The 25,665-nt window shown below is 40.4% G+C and overlaps 1 protein-coding gene across 16 annotated transcripts in view; it reads left to right on the top strand.

Annotated features, from left to right (window-relative positions):
• SYBU (syntabulin) overlaps window positions 1-25,665 on the top strand; it is a 117,001-nt gene that overhangs the window by 48,422 nt on the left and 42,914 nt on the right. For 15 of the 16 annotated variants that reach the window (XM_044780788.2, XM_014840013.3, XM_044780789.2 and 12 more), the window contains one exon: window positions 14,552-14,749. In XM_044780788.2, the coding sequence (XP_044636723.2) occupies window positions 14,552-14,749 (198 nt within the window). Of the gene's footprint in view, window positions 1-14,551; window positions 14,750-24,626; window positions 24,779-25,665 lie in introns of those variants that run through there. The other variant, XM_044780790.2, reaches the window with a different exon arrangement.

Here is a 25,665-nt window from a genome sequence, read left to right as displayed (position 1 = left end):
AATAAATGGGATAACTCACATCTTTGGATGTGATTCCCACACAGCTACCTTCCCTCACTTATTTCTTTCCTGACCCTTTTACGCACACCCACACCACAGACACCTCTTCCTTGTAATTTAAGTTTGTGGCTCCATTTATTATCTACTTGGCCTCTCACATTTCATAAGCCCAAGGATTCAAAGAAATAACATTAGTTAGTGTGGTGTAGTGGGTAAATATGAGCCCTGGCATCAGCGGACTGAGTTAAAAGCATGAAATGAGATTAGCGAGGCAGGGAGGGCCAGATGGGGAAAGGCTTTGCATGCCGGGCGAACACTCAATCCCTGAGATCAAGGATACCTACAGGAACTAGACCAGTATTGTAAACAGTGAGGCCCCCCAGATAGATGACAATAGAGGGGACTCTAGAACTGGACAGTGTGCCCCTTCTGGAGGTATTTAGAATTTTTAAAATGCCGCTTTTTAACTAACTTTGTGGGCCAGAGAGCTGGCTATGGCTCTTGGGCTGCCATTTTGCAATTCCTAAAGATCTTACAGAGCCAAGGAAGGGTTTTCAGCAGGAAAGAGTTATGACCAGATTTATATCAGAAAAATCTTCCTGATGATCTGTTCGACAGTGGGTGAGAAGGGGCAGGAGGTGATGGCAAGGAGCCTGCCTGGTTTGAAGACAGCTCTGGCAGCCTAAGTGAGGACCGACAAAATGACATGTATGAGGATTAGGGCCTAGAGCATATGAAGCTTAGTCACCAATTGCAGTGGAAGGATTGTGTCTGCCTTTCCACTGGATGAACAGCAGTGGAGTAGCAGGGCAGGGGAGAAGGACAATGAATGTGGTTAGTGGGCTCAGATTTGCCTTGTTGCATTTGAGATAAGGTATAGGTTTGGAGCTCTGAAGAGAAGTCGTACATGTTGGCAACTGAAGGCAAAGGAGTTGATGATACTGCCCACGGGGACTGCTTAGAGGAGGAAGATAAGAGGACCAAGGCTAGAACCTGAGATCCAGCAAGAGCAGGCAGAAAAAGAAAACCAAGGCACCTCAGAATGAGCATTCAGAGAGAAGGGAGGCGAGCCAGGAGTGACAGTGCCTCCATCCCAAAGGAAGAGAGAGGTTCGAGAAGAAAGTAGCCCACAGGTTCCGAGGTCACAGCAGGATAAAAAGTGCTCAGGGATCAGACCACTAGGTTATCAGTGGTCTTAGGCAGAAACAGTCTCAGAAAATTCAGGGGATGGAATCCCAATGGCATCCGGCTGAGATGTGAATGGGAGGAGACAAAGTGTAGACAAATTTTTTTAAAAGCTTAAGTGGGATGGGAAAGAGAAAATAGAATAAAAACAAGTGTGGCATTTATAGTAAAGATAGAGTATTTATCAAGTGACAGGTATTTGATAAGGTTCTTAGGCTGAGGGAAAATAGACAACGAATAAAGAAACAAACAAAGAAAGAGACCGAAAAATAGTAGAGAGGTGATAGCTTTGTAAGAAGACTGAGGGTAGACCAAAAACACACATAGGAAGAAAAGAAAGGCTGGGTGGATGTATTTCTAGATCAGGGCAGCTGAAGGATAGATATTTCAAAGTCTAGCTTAGCTGCCCTGTCTTTCTTCTTCCTCTGTCGTACCATATCCTATCTTTCATATCAGACCTGGTTTTACAATTTTGTATCTAGTCATCTGACTCCCCGGTAGTCTGTAAGCTCGTGAAGGCAAGAGCAGTATATTTCCTCGAACTTGACCTGACACACAGGGGCTGCTCAGTAAGTGTTTGTTGGAATTTGGTAGAAGCCATAATTAGGGGAACAAGACAAGTATTTCCATTCGTTTAATAAAATACCTTGAGAATAGGGCACTATCTTAGTAGTTGGGGGAATAAAGCAACTAGAACAGTACCCAGGACTCAATTTAATAGATTAAGACATTCCTATGCTGAGGAGTTCAGCATCTCTAAGTGTCAAAAAGAGTAAGCTCTTTAATAGAACCGTGACCCCAGTGCTGTGGGTAGCTAGAAGAGAGAGGTCTTGCTAAGAAAATCAGAAAATGCTCCACTCAAGAGTTGGCACTTGAGCAAGGTTCTGAAGGTTGTGTAGGAGTTTGAGAAGCAGAACGTGGCCTAGCAGACAGAGAGATCCACGTGTGTCAGAGCCTAGAGCCCTGAAAGTGCAGGGCAAATTTGGGGAGCGGCGAAGAGTCCTGTCTTCCCTAATCCTTGTTTCCCAGTCACACAGCCGTGAGAAAAACCAGCAGCCTGGTTTAGAGTCAAGAAGGTATTTAGCACAGAGCCACATACCTGCTGTTTCCCAGGACTCTGACCTGACACTGACCCCCACTCCGCCCTACCCCCAGGTTGTTTTTACTCTGAGAAAGCCCCAGTCTCCTCCCACTGACCCCGGGCACTTCAGGTACCCAGGGCTGCTGGGCGGGCCTCTATTGTAAAGTGGTTTTGCTGGCTCCTGGGCACAGTAACTGCCCCAGTCCTGGCCTGCTGCTGCCTTGGCTGTCTCCTGCTTTGGAGACAAAATCCAGCCCTCCCTCTGCCAGGGCAGAGACATTCCTGCCCCAGCTGCTCCCCCTCTGCTGGATAGGCCTGTACCCAGCGCCCCACTGCCTGGGTGACACTCTGCTGGCTCCAAAAGGAGGCCTGTCTGCTGACTGCTCTCTCTTTGTAGGGAACCCAAACCAAGCTCCCAGTGCACCCCAGCGCTCACCCTCATCCTCATAGAAACACATCCCTCAGCTTTTCCCCGCTCCCTGTGGATTTTCCCAGGGCTCCTCCTCTGTCCCGGCCACCTGTCTTTATTCTCTCTCCTTTGGTGTGGGTGCCTCTGCAGACAGGATTCCTGTTAGACGCTGACCTAACCCTCAGAATTCTTGAGACCCTGTGGATAACCTACCCTTCTGGTTATTCTGGGGTGTTTGTGAGGATTATATTTTCTTTATGGCTAACCATTATATTTTTTAAGCTCAAAAGTAATAACAATGTGCAAACGCATATGTCAGAACGGATGTAATCACGTTTATAGGATTTATTTTGTTTTACTTTTTTGCCAAAGCGAGATCATGCTAGATTGATCTGTCAGCCTTTCTGTTCATATGTTAAGTAAATATTTATTGAACATCTGACGTGGGCAAGGTACTATCCTAGGAGCTGAACCAGAGTGATGAACAATACTGATGGGCCTCCTGCCCTCCAGGAACGTGTATTCCAGGCAGCACCTGTTCCTGTCATTGCTTGTAAGTACATAGAAGTCTCTCCACCCATTATAACGACAGCTCATACTCCATTCTACGGAGAACCATCGTTCATTCAGCCATTCTTCTGAGGATGGACATTTCATCTGTGAAGCTAACTTTCAAATTTTAGAATTTTATTTTATGAATGTCACTGCTATAAGACTATTTATGAGCATATTTCTTCTTTTTCTCTCTTTTCTTTGTTCCATTTTTAAAATGAAGTCAATACCTTGATACACATATATTACCTAAACAATCCTTTTTTTTCCAAATAGAAAAAAACCCCAATGTAGCATTTGCATAAACTGTATAATAAGCATTGTTTTTTCCTTAGCTTCCTTCCATTTTTATCCCTTTTCTTTATCTTGACCATCACTATCTTAAGATTCTCAATGTGAGAAAAAATAGAATGGAAGGGAAAAATATTTACATTACTACAAGAGAGCTGACTGTAATTCAGGTGTCCTTAGCGAGTTTTACAGTGTCCTTGTTATAAGGTTGTGAAGAGATTAAGAGATAGCGTCTTGGTGTGTGTCTGTCTCTCTCTCTTCTCTCCTTTCTCTCCTTCCTGTTCTCATCCCTCCCTCTGCCGTCTCCCTCTCCTCCCTCTTTTCCCACCAAGGAACCTGAAAAAAAATAACTGAGTCTTTAAAAAGGCATGGCTTAGCAACCGCAAATAAACTCCTATTGCTAAGTAGAGGAAAGGTCAGAAGTATTAGTAACATGCCTATTTGGAAAGATCATAATCCTACAAAAGAAAGAACAAGAGAAATAAAAGCTTGTGTGACAGAAGAACTCCCCATCGCCTTTGCCAAGGCTCACCTGTCTTCTGGCAGTGATGGAGCCGCCCTGTTTCCCAGTTTCAGCATCACCTCCTCTCTCATCAAATCTCCTAGATAGGTTTGTTGCTCACACTACATGAACTATTTGAATGCTGTTTCCCCTCCAGAATCCTCCTCCTCTGGCTACTAATGCAAATCAAACAACTTGACGCTTGGTGGATAACCAAGTGGAGCCCCCTGTTTCAGAGAGAGCATCAGTCCCATGAAGAAATGAGATTGCCTCAATTCACTTCACTTCACTTCACTTCACGTTCTCATTTCCTGCCAAGGGCTGCACCAGAATGACTTTTATGGGAGCACTCGAGGCTCCAAAATAGCTCAGAAATCCGGGGAATGTTTGTCTGTGAAATGATTATTTTGTCTCCAAGAAACCAGGGAGACATTCATTAAATAATTACTCCACTCTCTGCTTCATTTTTATAGATGTAGGTTGCATACCTTAGCAGAGGTGCTACATTAGAATTACTTTTAACAAGCTCGTTTCCATCAGCACACATATATGCTTGAATATGCACCTTTCAAAGAAAATAAGCTCCCTGTGACCCCTCATCAGCTTGCAACTGCCATCTTGTTTCTTTGGTCCTCTTCACAACGAAACTTCTCCAAAATCTCCTCTCCACAATTTGCCCTTGTCAAGCATGTGAGTGACCACTTTAGCAAATCTGACATTCTCTTGTCTGCCTTCATTTTCCTTGACTTCTCAACAACACTCAACACCATTGAAAAAGCCTCTCTGTTAGGGAAGATTTTCCTCCTTGTCTTCTGTGGTCCCACCCTTCTGAGCGTTCCTCCTGTCTCTGGAGTCACTCCTCAGTCACCTTTGTAGGCTCCGCCCTCTCCCTGTCCTCACTGTGTCCAGTGTCTCAGGTCTTAGTCCTCAGCCCTCTTCTCTTCCTGCCCTCCTCTCTTCCTGCCCTCCCCGAGGGCTCCAATCTCTAAATTCCTCACCTGTAGGATGGTGATGCTCCCCAGCTTCTCCCCTGAGCTTCAGGTCCACATACCCAACTGCCTACTTGATAGCTCCAATGTTGTGGTTAATTTGTGCCTCACGTTTAACGTATCAAAAACAGAATTCTTCATTTCACCCCCTACAAACTCAGAAATGAGCACCACATTCCCCAGTGTTTATGCAAAAACCTAGAAGACATCCTTGGTCCCTTCCTATTTTTTCATTATCATAAATTAGTGCTTTCAATTATTTTTCAAAAATATATCTCAAATCCACCTACTTCCCTCAATTTTCACTACTACCACTCTAGTCAAACCACTTCATCTCTTGTTTTTATTGTTGCAGCAGCCTCCATGTGGGTTTTTTGCTTCCGCTCTTTGATTCCTAAAGAAGCCACACAGCTTACTTGTTACGAAGGAGGCTCCTGAGTAGCCTGTTTGGATTCATAGCACGGCTCTGCCACTTCCTGACTGTGACTCAGGCGGGTGGCTGAAAGGCTAGTGCTAGTTTTCTATGCCACCTGCAAAGCAGGGTAATATTAGTGCCTATCTCAGAGGTCATATTAGGTTAAATTAAGACTTGCGTTAAGTAAGCGTTTAGGAAATGCCTGTACTTCGTAGGCAATAAGAAATATTAGCTAGATATAGGATCGCTAATACAGCCTGTTCTTCACAAACCACATTGTTGTCATCTCCTGCTTAATGCACACTGTGGCTTCCATTGCCCTTAAGATACACTAAGGATTCCTGGCCTGCAGTCCTGCACATACTCGGGCTTCTACCTCCCTCCAGCCTCATTATCATCCTTCTCTCCTCATCAGCCTTCCTGGCTTCCTTTCAGTTTCTTTAATGCACCAAACTGCTTGTTGTTCTCTCTGCCTGGAGTAATTTCCCTTGCCTTTTCCGTGATTGGTTTTCATTTTTCGGTCTTCGCTCAAGTTACCTCTTCAGGGCTTTCCATAACAACCCGCCTAATGAAGTACCTTCCCACCTCCCACCTGGTTAATCTATGTATAATATCACCCAGTTCGTTTCATTAACAGTACATCACAATCATTAACAGTACATCACAATCAAAATATCTTCTCTATGTATTTTTTTTTACTTGTTTATTAACTGTCTTTCTCCACCACTAGAATGTGAACTCCTTAAGGACAAGGATCTTAGAATCTTGATCTTTGTTATAACCCTAATATCTAGAAGACTACCTGGCACACAATAGGAAATCAGTAATTATTTGTGAAAAGAATCATGGACGGATGGATGGATGGATGAGATTCTTACACTTCAACATTGGCAATTGGGTAGTGACACATCGCATAATATTGAAGCAAAATTGGTATAGAGCCATGTAGACTTGTGAATATTCACTCCTAAAAGATGTTAAAATTAGGTGAAGGAATAGAAGTTCAGATTCGGCTATTGAAAACCTAGGATGCGAAATTATCTGAATGGCAAGCATTATATGGTTACCGTTTTGAAGCAGGAATAATGGAAACCTGGAAACAACTAGAAAGAGGTTCTTGCCTCAAATTTTTGTGGTCTATTTATTATGGGATGGCTTCTTTCTAACAGTTTCCTTTGTCTGTTTTTAATTTGAGCATTCCCAGAATTGCTGCTGTTTCCTCTTGGAACAAACATAGGGAGAAAAATTTAGAAAACAGCTAGCTTGTGGTGCTGAGAAAAACAAGAACTTTAGAGTCATACAAACCCAAATTTGAATCTTGAGTCAATTACTTGGTAACTGTGTGACAGTGGAATTCTTAACCTCTCTGAGCCTGTTTTCCCACCTATAAAATAAGACCTTATTAACATTATATGATAAAAATTAGTGTTCTTGCCACATGATAGCTACTTAATAAATGTTACTTTTCTTACCTTACCAATATCCTTTCAGTGAATTTGAATGGTTTATGGTAAGAATTTCACAGGGTTCAAGTTAACCATGAGTTTAGGCTGTGACATTTTATCTGTCTCCATCAGACTGTTTTCAAAAATGTCAGTATCTGGAGCAGTAAGAATAATAACGGCGACGTCAGTGCCTGGCAAATAGTAGATACTCAATAAATATTTGATGAATGAACGACTAAGAAGTCTATAAATGCTTCTGTCATTCATGAGAATCAACTCGATTTCCATATAATTTAAGGTAATGTTTCCTTAAAATAGCAGGGATTTTTCCTCCAAATTATGCAACTGAACATTGAACAGCATTAAACCATAACTGAATGTTTCAAGACATTATGGCACAAAAGCACGTTTTTCTCTGCCTGATGTTATTTTTAAGTATGCCTTCTGGAATTCTTTAATTCAGCATCTTGGAAAACAAAGGAGTTCTGAGATCTAAATTAAAAAATGAACCAGAAGTTTTAGAGACGCTTCTTGGACCTTGAAGAAATATTCTATTTGTAACCTTGAGAACCTGGTGTTTTATTCTTATATGTAATTGGTGCACGGAGATTGACGTAGGGACTTGGTCAGCATAGTTGCTACCAAACGTGGTTGATGGCCCTGGTTGTTAGTTAAATATCAGGAAATTATATCACACACACACATACACGCTGTGGGCAATCCTAATATTTTAAAATGTGGATTACAAAAATTCGTTTTCAAAAAATATTTATTACTTTCAAAACTTCATCAGAAAAGCATTGCAAAGTAATGTGGAAAAGATAGATTTCCTAAAAATTAACAAAATAAGAATAAAGTTAGCGGCTAACCTCACACTGCATAAAATGAATTCCAGATGGATTTAATTGAAATGAAAAGCGAAACTATAAAAATCTAGAAGAAAGTATAGGTGAGTATTTAATTGATCTTAGAGTAAAGAAGGATGTTCTAAGCATTAAAACATTGGAAGAAATTGCAAAGGATATGGACAGATTTGACAACTAGAAATAGAAAAAGCTTTGAATGTTAAAAATTTAAATTAAAAGCAAACAACAGATTCAGTGAAACATGACAGAAGGCTGATACCTTTCATGTGTAAGATTTCTTACAGATCAATAACAAATCCTTAACACCTTCAAAGAAAGATTGTCAAAGGACATGAACAATTCATAGAATAAGTAAAAAAGACCACCGAACATATGAAAGACCTTAAGATCACTAATAATTAAATACATGCAAACTAACACATCAGAAATAAGTTTTTCATTATTAACTTGGAAAAATGCAAATAAAATAGTATTCAATGCTGGCAGGAATTTAATAAACGGGATACTCTCATACAATATTGACAGGAATGTAAGTTGTCTCGAACTTCCTGAAAGTTTGAGTAATTGCACTTTTAGGGATAGATTCTAAGAGATACTCAAAAATTTGACCAAAGATTTATCTGTAAAATATGTCTTTCAAGCAGTTTCCAGAATAGTGAGAAAATTTGAAACAACCTAAAATACCCTACAAGAAGCAATTGATTTTTTTAAAATGCTATGTTCGTATCTATTTTAGTTACTCATTTAAAATATCAAGAAATTAAATAATATATTTTGAAACTTTTAAAAACGTGCTTAAGAGCAGAGAGAATATTACAATGAACCTTAATATACTGCTTATCCACTTCATCCAGATTAAGCAATAGCAAGATATTGTCATATTTGCTACGTCTTTCCCTTTTTTCTTTTCTTTTTTACTCTGCTGAAGCATGTAAAAGCAAATCTCCAGACATCATGTCATTTCATGTCAACCTACGTACCTCAGCATGCATTTCTTTAAAAAATAGACATTTCCTACATAATCATAGTGCCGCGTTCATTACTAACGCAATTAACATAATTCCTTGGTGTGATAGAGAACATTGAAATAGCCCCAGTTGTCTCAAAAGTGTCTGCTTCCTCATGGTATCTTTAACCCGGAGGCCAACAAACTTTTTCTGTGAAGGACCAGATAGTAACTATTTACGACTCTGCTAACCAGATGATCTCTGTCACAATTATTCAACTCTGCCGTTGTAGCTTGAAAGCCACAGTAGACAGTATGTAAAGGATTAGGCGTGGCTGTGTCCAATAACATTTTATTTACAAAAGCAGGCAGAGAACAGAATTTGGCCTGCAGGCTGCAGTTTGCCAACCCCTGACTTAACTCATTCCTCCGTTCTCCATATATTTTATAAGGTGGACATTGGCTTTAAAGCTTGATTAGATTCAGGGGCAGTTTTTTTTGTGGCAAGAATACCATGGGGGATGCTGCGTGTTTCATCTCACTTCCCGTCAGAAAGTACACCATGTCTGTTGTCCCACTGTTGATGATGCTAAGAGTACTCAGTGGGCACAGATGGGTAAGACCTGATCCATCCACTGTAAACTCTCCATCAGCCTTTTGTCTAATGGTTTCATCTGTTAGGTTCGTTGTCTAAATCAATATTTCGTAAGAAATCATTGCAAAATAGTAACTTTCAGTTCTCTTGTTCCATCTAGTTTCCTTAACCAGAATGCCTCTATGAGGAAGAACTTTCCAATATCAATGAGGGATTAAGGGATTTCAGTTATACTGAAATAGAGCTTGTACAGGAACAGCTTTTACAATCTGTATGCTAGTTCGTTCTTTCCTTTTAATTGCCAAATTTCAATATGACGAATTGGTCCCTGGGTCACTTACAGTGATTTCCATTGGTTTGTAATTCTTTTAGGTGACAGGATTCTTTCTTTTTCTCTTTAGTTTTATTTTTTTGTATGACTATGAACTCATAGATTTTTTAATATATTCAGTGGTTGTCAGTTAATTGCATGTATTATTCTTTTTGATGCTCACACTATTCCATCTTTGGCCAGTGGGGGCCCTTTGTGTTGGCTCCTCTTGGTCTTCAATTGCTTCTTTCTTTCTAGCCTACAAGTTCCAGGGAGAAGTTTTCAATGACGGAGTAACGAAACTGTTAATAATATACGTTGGAATTTTAACAAAACAAAAAGCAAGCAAGTAAACTATATGCATATAAAAGAAAGATTGATAAGAAATATGCCAAATTGTTAAATGTTTTTTCTGGGTAATACAATTATAGGAAAATATTATCCTTTTATTTTTTTTTACTTCTTTGTACTCTTCTGCACTCTAGGTCTTCTGCATTAAGAATTTCATTACTTTTATAATTTAAAAAATTAAGTTACAATTTTAACAACCCCAGTAGATTTCTTTTAATTTAGCAGGTACCTTTAGAACATTTAGAATAAGATACAAATTATTTTAAACGATATTTATATACACCTTTTTCAGAAGTGTAATTGTACAATTATTATGCAATTATTAAGAATATCCCATATTCTCAAAGAACCTGTAAAGAGAGAGCAAAAATCGATTAAAAAAATCCGTTTTTTAACAACCTCCAGACTACAAAATTATAATAGATGCCTGTTTCTCCCATTTGTCTTTATAAGACCTTAAATTCTTTTCCTTGGTAACAATTTGGAAACTAATTAGTAAGTATATTTCTTACATCACTTTAGATAGTCTGCAACTTCTGGAGGTTCCTGGATCTGCGAGTATTCTTTCTGCCATCCTTAATCCTGTGTGTTGACAGATTCAAAGCAAACGAACAAGAACAACAACAAAAGAACCTCTTCCTTAATATACGTCAAGGAGGCATGTAAATTAGTCTCCTTCACGATAGATGGTGATCATTGAGATGTGGCTTTGATGAGAGTCACATTTACCCAAGTCCCACCAGAGACCGTCCTGGGCCTGTGTAAGTGGGATTTAAAATTGTGAGCCCCAGAAGGAAATCATCCTATATTTTCAGATGGATCACACTGTATAAAGCATGCAACATGGGGCCGGACAGGTGGCGTAGCGGTTAAGTTCACACGTTCCGCTTCTCGCTGGCCTGGGGTTTGCCGGTTCGGATCCGGAGTGCGGATATGGCGCCGCTTGGCAAAAGCCATGCTGTGGTAGGCGTCCCGTATATAAAGCAAGTAGAGGAAGGTGGGCATGGATGTTAGCTCAGAGCCAGTCTTCCTCGGCAAAAAGAGGAGGATTGGCAGCAGTTAGCTCAGGGCTAATCTTCCTCAAAAAAAAAAAAACAAAACATGCAATGTGGTCCTGTTGTGTGTGTTTTTTAATGAAGTTATACTTACCATGAATAATAGAGAAAAAAGTGTAAAAACTCAGCTATGTCAGAGCTGGTGTGTGTGTGTGTGTGTTTTAAAAGAAGAACTCCTCCCTCTCTTGATAGACTGTCTCCCACACCTAAAGCCTTGGAGCAAAGCTCCCCTTATGCTAAAACCAGGCTGAAATGTGCTTACTTTTCTCAGGCATTTTGGAAATTTGAAACACCTGTCAACTTTTTGGGTAGATCATTCAAGATTTCTACCATTTCCTGCCCAGAAATAGTTTCCTCATGGTGTCATACTAGAAATTTTTGCCATTGATAATTTCTTTGTACTAACATAACTAATAAAAGCTATCATGATAAATATTGTGTATATAAATCTGTGGATTCTACAGGATAAATGGGCAGTCACGGTGGCAGCAGGAAACAGAAGGCACCCTCGAAGGGTTTGACGGGAGTGGGTTCAATAAATAAATCTCTTTAATATGTGCTTGATCCACGTGGAGTTTGGCGCATACTAGAAGTAGACATGAGCAACCAAAGAACATGAACTTGGCTTCACTGTTTTTAGAATCTTGGAGTAAATGTGAACTGAGAATATTTTAGAACATAGACTTTTGGAAAAGAGTATTTATTATCTTCATCTGGACTGGTGATCCGCTTCCAGCTGTGACCATGGAGTTAAAAAGGAGGAGGAGGAGGAAGAGGAGGGAAGGGGCGGAGGGGAGAAGGGGCCAGAAACAAGACTTGTTGAAAAAATAACCACTTCTCCAGGGCTGCACAGAGGAGGAGAATTCCTCAGGTACCACAGGTGACCAGATGATTGTCTGGGACAGGAAGCTCTCTTGCCTTTGCTCTGTCTTACTTTGCATAACTTAAAGTGTGTTCTCTCTGGTAGGAAAATTAATGGCCTTGCCCTTTCGAAAACTAGATTCCTTTGTTAGTGTTGGTCCCATTAGACAAAACAGGCAAATGTCCCAAGCTTCTCTGGTAACTCACAAATTTTCTTGGGTATGGATTTGCTTTAACAGGCTTGCCAGTTTACAGGAACTGTGCACTGTGATATTTACCCAACTGCTTTTGCTTTTTTCTAAGCTCCATCAGTATGGGGACTGGGTATTATGCCTGTGGGCTGGTTCAGTGCCAAGAGTGGATACATATTTGTTTAACCAATGAAATACCAGGTCTTATGTTCCTACAGTTTCCTCCTCAATATGAAGGGCAAGATTAGACAGTTAAGAAATGTTGGGTGAACACTAGTTTATGTAGTGGTGCAGATGCTGCACGAGGTAACTCAAGTTAAAGATTTACTTAGGTATTCATCTTCTCAATCCCGGTCCCTGGAGATACTGACTGTAAATATTGGTGACAGGTGAGGCATACATTCCAGGTGAAAAATTGCTACTGCCTTTTCTAAACTGTTGCCACTCTAAATAATTTCAGTTCCCAATTTTTAACCAGACCCTGGTACTTAATCCTCAAAATTACTAGTCCTGAATACAAGATGTGTACGTAGTATTTCTTAACTCTAGCAAAATGGTAATAGAACCAAACAAAGCACATTTGTTTTCTGTTTATTTAAAATATAATTTTGACGGTGTTTCTCTATACTGGAAATTATTTAACTTTGTCCCCTTGAGTCGGAGTTTTCATGAAAAATTGCTTTTTAGGGTAGAGAATCTGAAACATGGATTTTTATTTATTTGAGCCATCTCTCTTTCAAAAGAAATAATTTATGGAACTGACTCATAGGAAATAATTTTAAAGGCGATAGGTAATTTTGAAGGATTAGACCTCACGCATTTAGGTTTATCTCCTTTGGGATGAGAGTCAACAAAGAGAGGCTCTCCTGAGGCGATGTGCAGACCTGTTGAGCCTTGTGAAAGTGCTGGAATCTGTCTGAGTAATTAGCAGCTTTGCGCATGTAGAGAGGAGCTCAGATTTCTTTGGGTTGAAGCATGGGACATGCAGTTGTAGGAGAAAGGCAGGGACAATAAGTGATGAAATAGCTGAGCAGTAGCAGCCAAGAGGGTTCTCATCACTCTGTGGTTCAGGGCAACGTTTCTTCAGGAGTTCCGGAAGAACACAGGGCATTTAAAAGAGCAGCAAAGACAGCAGGCATGGGAAGTGCGCTAAAAACCATTCACTTCCAGAATTACCATTGAGGTCTTATGTGTACTATGTCCAAAAGTCCAAAAAGGACATTAAGAGAAATAAATCATTTTACCAGTGCCAAGTTCACTTTGTCCCAGGAACTGGGATATTTCATAATAAATTGAAATAAAGGCCAAAAGTGCAGCAATGGCAATTCTTTTTCAGATGGATTTTAGTCATCTTAATTCAGGCAATCAGTATATTTTATTCAAGCCTAGCTCTGTTTCTGTTTTTATTCAAGCTGTGGAGTTTTAAGATAGCCTTTCATAGATGGCAAATTATTTTACTTCCTTTAATATTTATAAAAATGCAGAAGTTGTAAAAGTTATTTGTACTAAATGTCTATTCATTTTTTTGTCTAAGTAGTTACTAAGGTAATGCTGGCATCAAAATATTTTTGTATAATAAAGAATTATTTAGTAGTGAAAATTTACCACTAATTGATTAGTTTGAGTAGACATACTTTCGAGTAATATTGATTTGCATTAAATTCCCGTGCAATTCTCATCAAAGTATAAATGAATTAACCAACCTCCATAAATATTTAATGAATATGGAGCACTTACAGGAGTCAGCATATGGCTTTTGTTTGCCTAATAAGCATCTACACAGGTTACTTCATATCATGCATATTAACTTATAATAATGACCATGGTAATAATCTATAACTTGGAAGTTAAGGGCACATTTCTAATGTGAACATCATTTTCATTTTACCAGTTTAGCCCAGATTGCAAGATATCTGACTGATATATTTCTGGTTGGGTGTATATGATAATAAAAGAAGATCACTTCTTTCTGCTTCCTTGAACTCCTAAAGCCAGATGTCTTGTCTGTCAAACTCTGTTAACCAATTGATGGGCTAAGTGATCAAAAACTGGGTATGGTCAGTAATATTCAAATAACTTTTTTCCCCAACACAAACAACTCTGAAGACTTCACCCTAAGGATCCTGAGTTGCCGTGGTGAACTGTTTATTACTAACCCCATCAAAAATCCGTGGACAGTTATGACCCAAAAGTATACTACTGAATGTGTGAAATAGACAAACCTTTCAGTTTTGACAACGTGAGTGTTACAGATGTATTTGTGATCTAAAAAGCTTATAAGGTTTTGCCTTAAAAGATGTTGTATGATCGTTCATATTTTCTTCATTTACATAGTTGGCCGAAATATGGAGAATAAATGGAGAGTCATCCACAGGAGTTCCCTTGGGGCCTCGTAAGCAAGAGTACATGTGTGTGAGCGCCTGTGTGCATGGCTCCCTGCTTGGCTTCTCTTTGCCATCATTGATTTCCTCCTCCTCATTAAACTCTTACTGATTCCTGTCTTCCAGATGACACCGGCTGTCCTAGTAGCCAGTCAGTGTCTCCTGTGAAGACGCCCTCAGATGCTGGAAACAGCCCTGTTGGCTTTTGCCCTGGAAGTGATGAAGACTTTACCAGGAAGAAATGCACAATTGGAATGGTTGGTGAAGGAAGCATCCAGTCAGCTCGATATAAGAAGGAACCCAAGTCAGGCCTTGTAAAGCCAGGTGAGTGCCCTTGCTCTTCTCTCCATGTTTTTCTCAGAGTGATATGACTGGAGTGATTTCACATTTAAAATGAAACACCTGTATATCAAGGCAGGGAACACTAACACTGTAGTACCCAGGAACATCTGTTTTTTTAAAGGAAGAGGGGCAGAGGGTAGAATATTTTCTGTACTGGTTGTTAATAACTGAGTAAGTATAGCGACATGTGCGTTATAAAGACATAGAAAAAGAATCAAAGTCGGAGAAATGCAAACTAGATGGTCTAACAGACATTTAAACTATATAATTAATTCGAGCATAAATTATACTGAAAAATTGCTTGATACCATCTAAAGTGCCTACACATTATAAATAGAACAGGTTATCTTGATGCAAATCTATATAAATGGAATCATATAATATGTGGCCTTTGGCGTTTGGCTTCTTTCACTTAGCATAATGTTTTCAAGGTTCGTCAAGGTAGCCTGTATCAGCGCTTCATTCCTTTTTACAGTTCAGTAATATTCCATCATATATGTATACCACATTTTTTTTTTTTGGGGGGAAGATTAGCCCCGAGCTAACATCTGTGCCCATCTTCCGCTACTTTATATGTGGGATGCCTGCCACAGCACGGCTTGCTAAGCGGTGCATAAGTCCCCACCCAGGGGCCGAACTGGCGAACCCCGGGCTGCCGAAATGGAATGTGCAAACTTAACCACTGTGCCACTGGACTGGCCCCCGGAAATACCACATTTTAAACCAGACTTCTGTTTTGAGCAATTTTAGGCTTACAGAAAGGTTGAGTGGAGTGTACAGAGAGTACATATGCACCCTCAGCACCACCTCCAGCTTCCTCTGTTATTAACATCTTGCCTTAGCGTGGTGATATACCACATTTTACTTATCTATTCACAATGGATGGCCATTTGTGCTGTTTTCACTTTCTGGCTATTATGAATGATAGTGCTATGAACGTTCATGTACAAGGTTTGTGTGAATATGTTGTTAGTTCTCTTGGGTCTAACCTAGAAGTGAAATTGCTGAGTCACATGACAACTCTATGTTTAACCCTTTGAGAAACTGCCAAACTGTTTTCCAAAATGGCTGCACCGCTTTACATTTCCACCAGCAATCCATTAGGGTTCCAGTTTCTCCACATCCTTGTAAACAAATGTCATTGTCTCTCTCTTTGATTGTAACCATTCTAGTGAGTGTAAAGTGTTATTTCATCGTGCTTTTGATTTACATTTCCCGATGGCTAATGATGATGATGGTCTTTTCATGTGCTTGTTGGCCATTTGTATATCATCTTTGGAAAAATACTCTCAATTTTCTTTTAACCGGGGAGTAATTACCACTAGAATCTACTTCTGCAACATATGAGATGTAAGTTTAAGAGCGGGAGCCCTGTCATCCTCTTTGTATTCCTGACACACAGGGTCTGGTGCATATTGGGGGCTCAGTCAACATTTGTTGACCACAACAGCAAAGGTTGGCTGTGGGATTGAGAGGATAAAATGGTGCAGGAAAGAATGTCAGCTTCGTGGATTACAAAGAAAAAGTACATTTCATTGTGAAGGTATTGTAGGATTTGAATGCAACCTGAGATTATTTTGTTTTTGTTATCTACCCCCCCACCTCATTTCAAAACCCTTTTACAGTGGTGACAATAAAATGAAACAGTGAAACAGGAGACAAGTGTGGTACTGAAAGAACAAACTGAGATTAAATGGGAGTTAACATTATCATTGCCCTTCCTTGTTTCAATAATCATAATAAGAATAATCACGTTAACATAAGACTTAAAACCCTATGTATATATACAGAGTTCACACCAAGAAAGTCGCTAATCCTAGAACAACTGCTAAAGATCAGCTGCTTGTCTTGCTGAGAATGTTTAAGGTCCTACATCTTCATGAGGCAAATGCAGACAAAAAAGAAAAGAAAGAAGAGAGGGAGGGAAGGAGGAAGGAAGGAAAGAAGAAAGGAAAGAAGGAAGGAGGGAAGGAAGGAAGAAAGCAAGAACAATTGTTCTTCGTGTTGTTTTGATTCATGGATCCTTTGAAAGTCATGAAGGCAGTGGACCCATACTCCAGAAAAATACCCATAAGCAGAAAACATCGCATACCCTTTCTGAGGTTTTGTGGCTATTCTTTATTAGGGTTTCTGAATCCTAGTTTAATGACCCTTGTCCAGAGGCAGAACCTGAAACACCACTTTCATCACCTGCTTCTGATTTAATTGCTCATAGGCAAACATCACCTAAGTAGGCCTCACTTGGTAATCTTTTTATGTATTTGCATTTAAAGAAGGTCAGAGGGATCCCTGAAGTTTATTTCTTAGTTGCCTAAAATTCCTAACATCACTGAAAAAGCTGCCCGAGCTTTTGAACAGGACCCAATTCTATACAGTGAGCTCATTGTATTTAGAACAATCTGCACCGTGACCTATATTCTCTGAACTTTCAGCAGAGTAAACCCGTCAGTCTCATAAATCTGAAGAGAGGAAATCCTGGAAATGAGGCTGCTGGATGCCTCCAAAATTCATAAAAGGCAGAGACATAATCTGCTAAACCGCCAGAAGATACTGCTCTGGGTTAAAGTGTTCCACCGCCTCCGTTGCCTCACGTGACCATCTCTCCTCAGCCCAAACTTCTCTTCAGCTCTTGATGCGTGCTCTAATTTTTTAAAATAAATCCACTCATTAGAACCAATACCAGTTTATTAAAATAGCAGGCAATTAGTGTCTCTTATACAGATGCTCAGGGGCCCTTTAACATTAAATAACCCCAGCCCGTTTAATTTTAGGTCCGTTGTTCTAGATTCTGGAAAACTGCTATTAGCCTCAGAAAGGAATGATTGAAATGCCCCTTGGTCATTCAGATACAGACCTGATAATGTTCTTGAGTATCTGACGCTGAGGGAGAAGGGAAAAACGTCACAGGATGCCAGGAAGGGCTTAGAGAGGCCAGCTGAGCACGCCTGCACCTTTCCGACCCGGCGCTGTGGCACAGACAGCGTGATCGCCCTTCCTTCCTCCGGCAGGATTCGCTCTAGAACTTCTTGGAGGCAGTGAGCCTTGTGTCATTTTGGCTTCTATCACTTAAAGCCTGTGCAGATTTAATTAAAAAGTGCCACCCAAGAGCAAGAGAAAATGTCCCTGGAGTCCAGTTCGATGACTTTGTGTTTTCACGTTTTCCTTTTATCTACAAGTCAATTCAGCAGACATTCAGGACTGAAGCTCCAGAGCCTAATGCGGTGTCTGTCATAAAGTAGGCGTCCAGTAAATACTTAAATGAGAAATAGAGTGTACACTCTCTGCAGGGATTACGTTTAGTGTGGGAGGAGCATCGGAAAGATAGGACAAAGATGACCTCAACATCGTCCTTGCTCTTAGGGAACTTACAATTTAAGGCAGAATACTGTACAATAAATCTGGCCCATAGTACAGATGGAAAGCAAAGGAATGAAGGCATTCGGACCGGGAGCTTTCGGAGGAGTCTGCCGTGGTAACATTCCTTCTCCCAGGTGCTCCTATATTTAGTTTGCAGTTTTCCTGATGAAATTTCTTTTTTTGCCCAGAATGGAAAGGCCTAAATGAATTAGTGCTCTTGTACATTAAATGACATTCCAGGGCCTCCCGTAATACTTGGTTTACTGCTTGGACGTATCTCAATCCAAGGAAGAAAAAGACCCAGTGTCGTTGTTTTACAAATAGCAGTACTAAATTCTTTCTCCACCAGGCTTGTCGGAGAGCTGGGGAAACAGTTACACAATTTAAACAAATAATCGGAAAATGTGAAAGGGAAGAAAAAAGAGATAGGTAAGGAGCAAAGGTTAGGGTCACTATAATTTCAAAGAAATCCACATTTAGAAACTGAAATGTTGAAATCTGCATTTGAAAGATGTCACCGTATTCCATCAGCATTCAAACTAAGTTAGTCTTTCCTTGTCATCAGACACCACCCAGGCTGTTGAAACTGGAGACCTGGCCAGATGAACTGTAATAACCTCACCATAATACCTGAGGATTGGTTACTTTAAAAAGACTGTTTCCCACATTCAGAGGCATTTGCTAGAAAACTCAGAAGGCACCAACTAGGTTAGAGGTTACTCAACACTGGTTCCCTTAAGAGCTAGAGGCTCTTTCACGCACAGCTGACGGCCTACAGATGTTCCTGTGCTTGTCCCAGCATTCACTTCAGAGGTGGTTCTGTGAAATAAAAGAGAGCTAGACAACTCACCTGGGAGCTACACAGCTTACCTGGGAGCTACACAACTTACCTGGGAGCTAGACAACTTACCTGGGGAGGCCGTTCTGATAATAACTTGAGCTACCTAGAGGGGAGTTGAGAGCTCACTTATGCAGCTTCTCCCCAGCTTACCCAGCTTGTCCTGTCTTGGGAAAAAAGTGTATGTGTGTGTGCAGGAGGGTGGCGGGGCGGGGGGGGTGTGGAGACACTTTCTAATGACAAGACTCTGGAGTCCAGCATACTAGTTCGGAATCTTTATACCGCCACTTTGTAACTGTGCTCTCTTCAACTACCTGTTATCTTCTTGAAACATTGCATTCAGCATCTGTAAAATGAGTTGTTGTGAAGATTAAATAGTCTAATGAATGCCAAGTACCCAACAGTAGACCTGGCACAAAGTAATTCCTCAGTGAATGTTAATAATGGTCATTTGTTAATATGGTAATTTTAACTTTAATGGTTATTTTTAACCATTAAATTTTAATTTTAATTTTAATGGTAATTTGTTAATAATGGTCATTTCTGTGGAGGACCCTGACAGGAGTAGAAAATGACAGCTGGTGGCTTGACAGTGAGGAAAAAGACAGGACAACATGAAAGAGCAGACAAAGGACCACTAGAAAGCATAGTGGCCTTTTAAGTGTTTAAATGCTTTGTGGCATTTAGTGCGGTAATTAATGTTCTAGAAACAGACTGAGTCATTGCGGTGGTGGAGTTGGCAGAAAATGATGTGTATGAGGGCAGAAAAATGTCTTAAGCATTTTAGAAATATTTTCATAGAATGGAAAAAATTAAAATTTCAGTGCTAAATGAGATTTTGGTTGTATGGAAACTTTCAGCATTCTTGGCAAGGCGTTATTTTTCTAATAGTTTACAGTTACACTCAGAGGTCTTAACAGCAACAAGGCCCAGCCTCAAATACAGGCTGTACTCTATTTCGGATACTGAAATCCTTATGAAAATATCTGGAAGGATGTATTAGGTGTAATTGTGGGCTTGAATACACTCTGAAATTGGGTTTAAAAATGTTTTAGCTGACATTTATTGAGCACTGACTGTCCCAGGCAAAATTCCAGGCACTTGACTCATTTAATCCTAACATCAAGGGTGATATTATGCCGTATTTTACAGATTGGGAAACTGAGGCACAGAGAGGTTAATAACTAATCCAAGGTCACACAGCTTGTAAATAGATTTTACACCAGGTAGTCTTGCTCCTGTTAGCCATTGTACTGGTCGTAAGGCCTGCCTTCAGAGTAGTAATTTTAATTGCAATAAAGGATATCAAAATTGAGAAAGACAAGATAGGAATTATTTTTCTTTAAGATTTGTAGAGCCCTAACAATTTTTATTGATTTTTATAGATTAACTAATATAGTCCATGTGTAGATTATGCTGGCTGTTGCTCATAAAAAAATCAATGAACTTCAGTGAAATTGTGGAAAGTTGAGAGGCTGTTTGGATGCAGATCAGTAAAATAAACCATAAGGATGTGAACATCAAAGGAATGTTAAGGTCTTCAGTATTTTCCACTTAATCATGAACTAGTCCTTTCTCTATGTGTCAAAATGTTTTATGTGCCACCCGGCGTATCTTGAGTATTTCCGTAAACAGATATCATTAGATTTTGTCAACTTAATCAAGAGCTTTTGCATTTCTACTGAAGCGGAGCTCTGGAACTTCCACCCGAGAGAGAGAATGCTCAGCCAGGATACAGCAGAGAATGTTTTCTGGTGGACTGTTGTGTAGTCTATCACTTCTCCCCAACAGGGGCCAGACCAGGAAAATAAAGCTCAAATGTGGGAGTGGACTTGAGTGTTTATCTTTATGGCAGGGTTACATATGTACTCTCATGCCTTTCTCCCATCTGCACTTTTGATGGTGCACCCAATCAATGTAACGCTGCCAAATGGTCCGTTAATGGTTTTTTCCTAAGAATTAGTGAATTATAATCCTCATCTTCCCAAAGGTAACTGTCATCCAAACCCCAGTCTAATAGGATTTATTGCATGTGCTGTGTTCTAGCCACTGATCTGGGGGCCTGCCAGATGCTTAGTAAGTGCTCTGATGTGTTGAGAACAAAGCATTATAGGTCTCTCATACTTAGCAGAGGCTCCAGCGGACCACACACCAACTGTTAAACATATCTATCGGCTGCCAACATAAGAGAAATAAACGTGGAAACTTCTTTTACACACAAACTTATAAACCAAGAGTTTTAAATCATGCAGATATATGCTTTAGATTGGGCTTTTTTTCTTTTTTCCTAATTGAGGAGAGTTTATTGAGGAGACTGTCTGCATGCAGACAGATGGGCATGATTAAAGAGCTCTAACAAGGTCTGGTGAAATACTTGGCGCTGGCAACAGCTTGGAGCCATTCCCACATCCTGAAGGGGCAAGAGGAGGGTCAAGTGACCCAGAACCCAGAGGGAGAGGACTCTGAGGCTCTGGTGAAGTACTTTGATAGAGGAGTGAAGCCCCGGACAGGAAGGAGCCAGAGAGATGAATAACTGCCCTGACTTCTCTGTGTCATTGGCATAATTTGTTGTGTGGCATTTGGTGTACAGTAGATTATTGACAAAAAGTTATGCGTTGAACAACATAGTGTGTTGATTTGGGTAATTCACTGAGTTAAAATCTTCTACCACCTAGGCCTGTATCTGACAGCAGCCAAGGGGAAGCACTAAGCTCCGTGAGTGCAGGCTGTGGTTCACTGAGTGACGCTTCAGCTTCAGGGACCTGGCTGCAGTGGGCTTAGATCCCAAGATGCACGGACTAGAATGTTTGTGGCATTGCAGTAAAGCGATCTCTATGTAGGAGTCTAAGGAAAGGAAGGGAGCCCTCACTTCACCACATATCAAAGGTTTCTGCCAAACCTAGGTTTGAATCCTGGCTGTATATTGACTAGCTTTCATTCATTCACTCAATCAGTAGTTATTAAGCATTGCTCTGTGCTGATCCACATTGTTCCAGGCACTAAGGATAGGGGAATGAGAAAACAGACAAGATGCTTGTTCTTGAGGAGCCTGCCTTGATTATGGGAGATGGCTGATACACAAACAGACAGGGTAAGTTCAGATAGTGACAAGCAAAACAAGGTAATGCTATAGACAGCCACTCGGGGTGAGGCAGGGGAGTGGCTGGGGAGATGACCTTTGAGCTGAGAACTTAGCCATATTCATGCATGTTTGGGGAGGGCTGGGGCAGGACAGAGCAGTGAGTTAGGAGGGGGAAAAGAGTGGTCATAGGTGAGGTCTGTATTGTTAGAGTAATGGGGAGCAGTTGGAGCATTTTAAGAAGAGAGACATAATTTGATTTATGTGTTTGAGATTCTTCTGGCTACTTTGTGGTGCTTGGATTTTTAAGAGATAAAACTGGAAGCAGATACACTAAATTTGGGTGTCTTAGCCTAGGAAGGAGGCAGTGAAAAAAGAAACAGTGTATGGATAGGTGTATATGACGGAATATAAGGTCCCCTATTTTGCTAATAAGATTTTAAAATGTTTTATTTGCTCACTTGAGTAAAGCTTTAGAGGTATGGGTGAAATAGTCAATATCCAATGGGTTTTTGTTATTTTAATTAAGCATGTTTGTACTCTACTATTAATTTAGAAACATTGATTTTTTTAATTCATAACTAATTTAAAAATTTCATTCCATTTTTCTCACCCCTAGAACTACTTTTTAACTCATCTGGCTTTTCCAGAGCAAATCATCTTCACTTCTGTCCAATTTATTTGATAGAAAGTAATTTTGAATCCGTGTCTTGTTTTCTCATTGGATATTTTTTCAAGCCTACAAGTACTGTAAGGTTATGGGTTAAGTTACTGTAAAAAGAGACCCCAAAATACAGAGGTTAAAACCAGACAGAAGTTTGTCTCTTGCTAACCAGCACATAGGTATTTGGGTGATTCAGTCTGCTGGCAGCTATGTCAGGTTGACTGTCATCTGTCAGGAGAAGGAAGGGGGAAGGGGACCAGGGGACACTCACCCAGTCATTTTAAAGTCAGGACACAGAAGTGGCACATGTCATTTCCAATTATATCCCGGGACACTTAGTCTAATGGGCACCTGCTATTCCGGAAGGAGGGGCAAATGGAGGTGGACATTGGAGGACAAGTAGCAGGTAGTCACAACAGCCGCTGTACAGCTTGGGGACAGCTGGTGGTTCTTTTTCCTATAGATGCGTATGAGTAGCCTTCACTCTCCAAAGCTATTCAGTTCCTGAATTCAGTTAGGCAGGAATGTGAGTTTTTGCGACCTCTACAACTTACCTGTTGACTGTATTGCTATTTAAAGTGATCTTTAAAAAGCTGGAGGAGTCATACCATGGGAATGACTACAAAATCTGTTTTGAATTTCTCAGCCCCCTTCATTTACACAATCCCCCGTCAGTTGACCTCCGAAGGTAGCCCAAACCAGCTCTGATTGAGATCAATTTAGACTGAAGTCTTTTTCAGATGACACTTTTTGTTCAAAGAAGGTAATTATGAAAGAGAGCTCTATAATAACAGGCTTTGGAAAGACTCTAATATAAGAGCATTTCTTTCTTCTTTTCTGAGAGGTCATTGTGGGAGGAGGGTACCTCACTTATATTTAGACACTGAATAGGGTGGACCAGGCCGCCTGCAGAGCAGTCAGGGGAAGGGGAGTTAGTGGATGGAAGAGTTTCTTTGGTAACATAAAGAAATATTGTCTCTTTTTCTCTATAATGTGGGGGAATGAGTAATACTTAGCTTTTTCAAGTTGCTGTGACAATCATAAAATATGCTAGGTATATGGCAGAGCATATGTGTCACGTAAATACTGCACAAGCACTAAGGAAACATGCACATCCTGTATCTTTGCAAAAATCAGTGTCAGCATTTGGCAGAAAGCTGTATTGGTAGTGACAGTGTTTGCCTGGTATACAGTATGTGCACAATAAATGATCACTGTGATTACTGTTATTAAATGAGGAATGAGGAATGTTTACAAATAGCCCAACTTTAAGGCGTTTGAATGCCCACTCATCATCTTGTCTGCATTGGTCCTACTTTATCACAGATCCCGTCTGGGTATGAATTATTCTGATATAATGGAGGACTTTGGTGGAAGCTTGATAAAACGTATTTACTCTAAGCAAACTCTTATTTGGAAGAAATATGCCAACAGTTGTCCCAGAGAGCCCTCGATTCCGTTTTCTCCTTTCAGAACAACAGATCTCTCCTGTTTCTCGCTCCCAGGCAGCACTGTGAAGTGCCTCGCATGTTTAAGTAGCTGGACTTTATGGAGTACACCAAACATTCTCCTCAAAGCATCACATGCTTGCCATTAAATTTAGGCATATGTGGGGTTTTGACATAATTTCTTTCTTGCCCATTGGGATACAGTCATTCTAGCAGAACTCTTAAGTGTTTTGTTCTAACGTTGTCAAAGGACCAGCCTTGACTGTTGTTGTAGGCATTTACTTCTATTTGACAATTTGGTATTTCTTTAAATGCTTTGTGTCCATTCATGAGGGCGATGGTTTCATTTGAAATGCTGCACTCACCAGGGAGAAGCTCCTGTGCTCTTCTCTGATAGGCCAGCCTCCCCTCTGCCTCCTGTTGCTATGGTGCCCGGCAGAGTAACTTCCTTGCCCTGCACATGTAGGAGGCTCGGTCTCCATGGATACCCCACTCTGAGACTGTACTCCACTGAGCAATGAGCTGCACACACTGTATTTCTGCACAAAACATACCCCAGCCTGTGGTGGGAGGCTGTCTGCAGAGGCAGTGTTTGCCATGAAAGTCTACGGAGCTTACCTTCTAAGTAAGTAGTACTAGTCACAGTAAGTAAATAATTATATTGGATCACAGAGGATATGCTCTTTGTGTGTATGTTGGTGGGGCGGGGTAAAGTTAGTTGTGGTAGGCCAAAAATGTGGTCTGAAAACAAAGTTTCAACTCTGCCTTTCAGAGGCAACTCCGAATGCAGAGCCTGTAACTAAACTTTTAATAATACACACATGGATTGTTTTAAATACCCCTTGTCACTTGTGACAAATCACTTGTGACACTTGTGAGTCTGTCTGAGCAATTTGAAGCCAAAATGAAAAAGAATGACTACAGATACTTCCATTTTAAAATGCTCTCCTAACTGTGAGCATTGCATGCTGCATTTGTAAATGCAAAGCCTGGACTTAACCCAGTGGTACTCTGGGAATAGATGAGCACAGCCACAATTAATGCTAATTGGCACCGCACAGAGTTTGCAGTGGGCCTCTGTGTAGGCTGAGACGCCATGTATTTATTATCAAGAGAGAGCCTGCTCATGTGCTCATGTCTGCCGGGTCACCATGGAAATTATTCAGAGCACATCTCTCTGACCAGTTTTAATTTACTTTCCTGACTTGGCATCCAGTAGAAATTCTGAAACTCTTCATGTCCATGGAATTAGGATGTAGAAGAGTTTTCTTTTTATTAACTGATTTGATCTAATACTCTTTACTGTACATTCTAAGAGCATAAGGGTTGGGTTTGCAATGTTGTAAAACCCATGCATCATCTTAAAGCCATTTTCGTGTGCTGGGCAAATGATTAATGCCTGTGGTGTTAACATTAATTGGTAGAAACAGAAGAGCTAACGTATGCTAACCCCAGCTCTAGTCCAATAACTTTAATATTGTGTAAAATTTAGATTTTTAGACTGTCCGTAGT

This window comes from Equus asinus, chromosome 12 (genome assembly GCF_041296235.1).
Source record: "Equus asinus isolate D_3611 breed Donkey chromosome 12, EquAss-T2T_v2, whole genome shotgun sequence".
NCBI lineage: Eukaryota > Metazoa > Chordata > Mammalia > Perissodactyla > Equidae > Equus > Equus asinus.
Note: the sequence above shows the minus strand (reverse complement) of the source record. Positions and strands in the feature narration are given on the sequence as shown.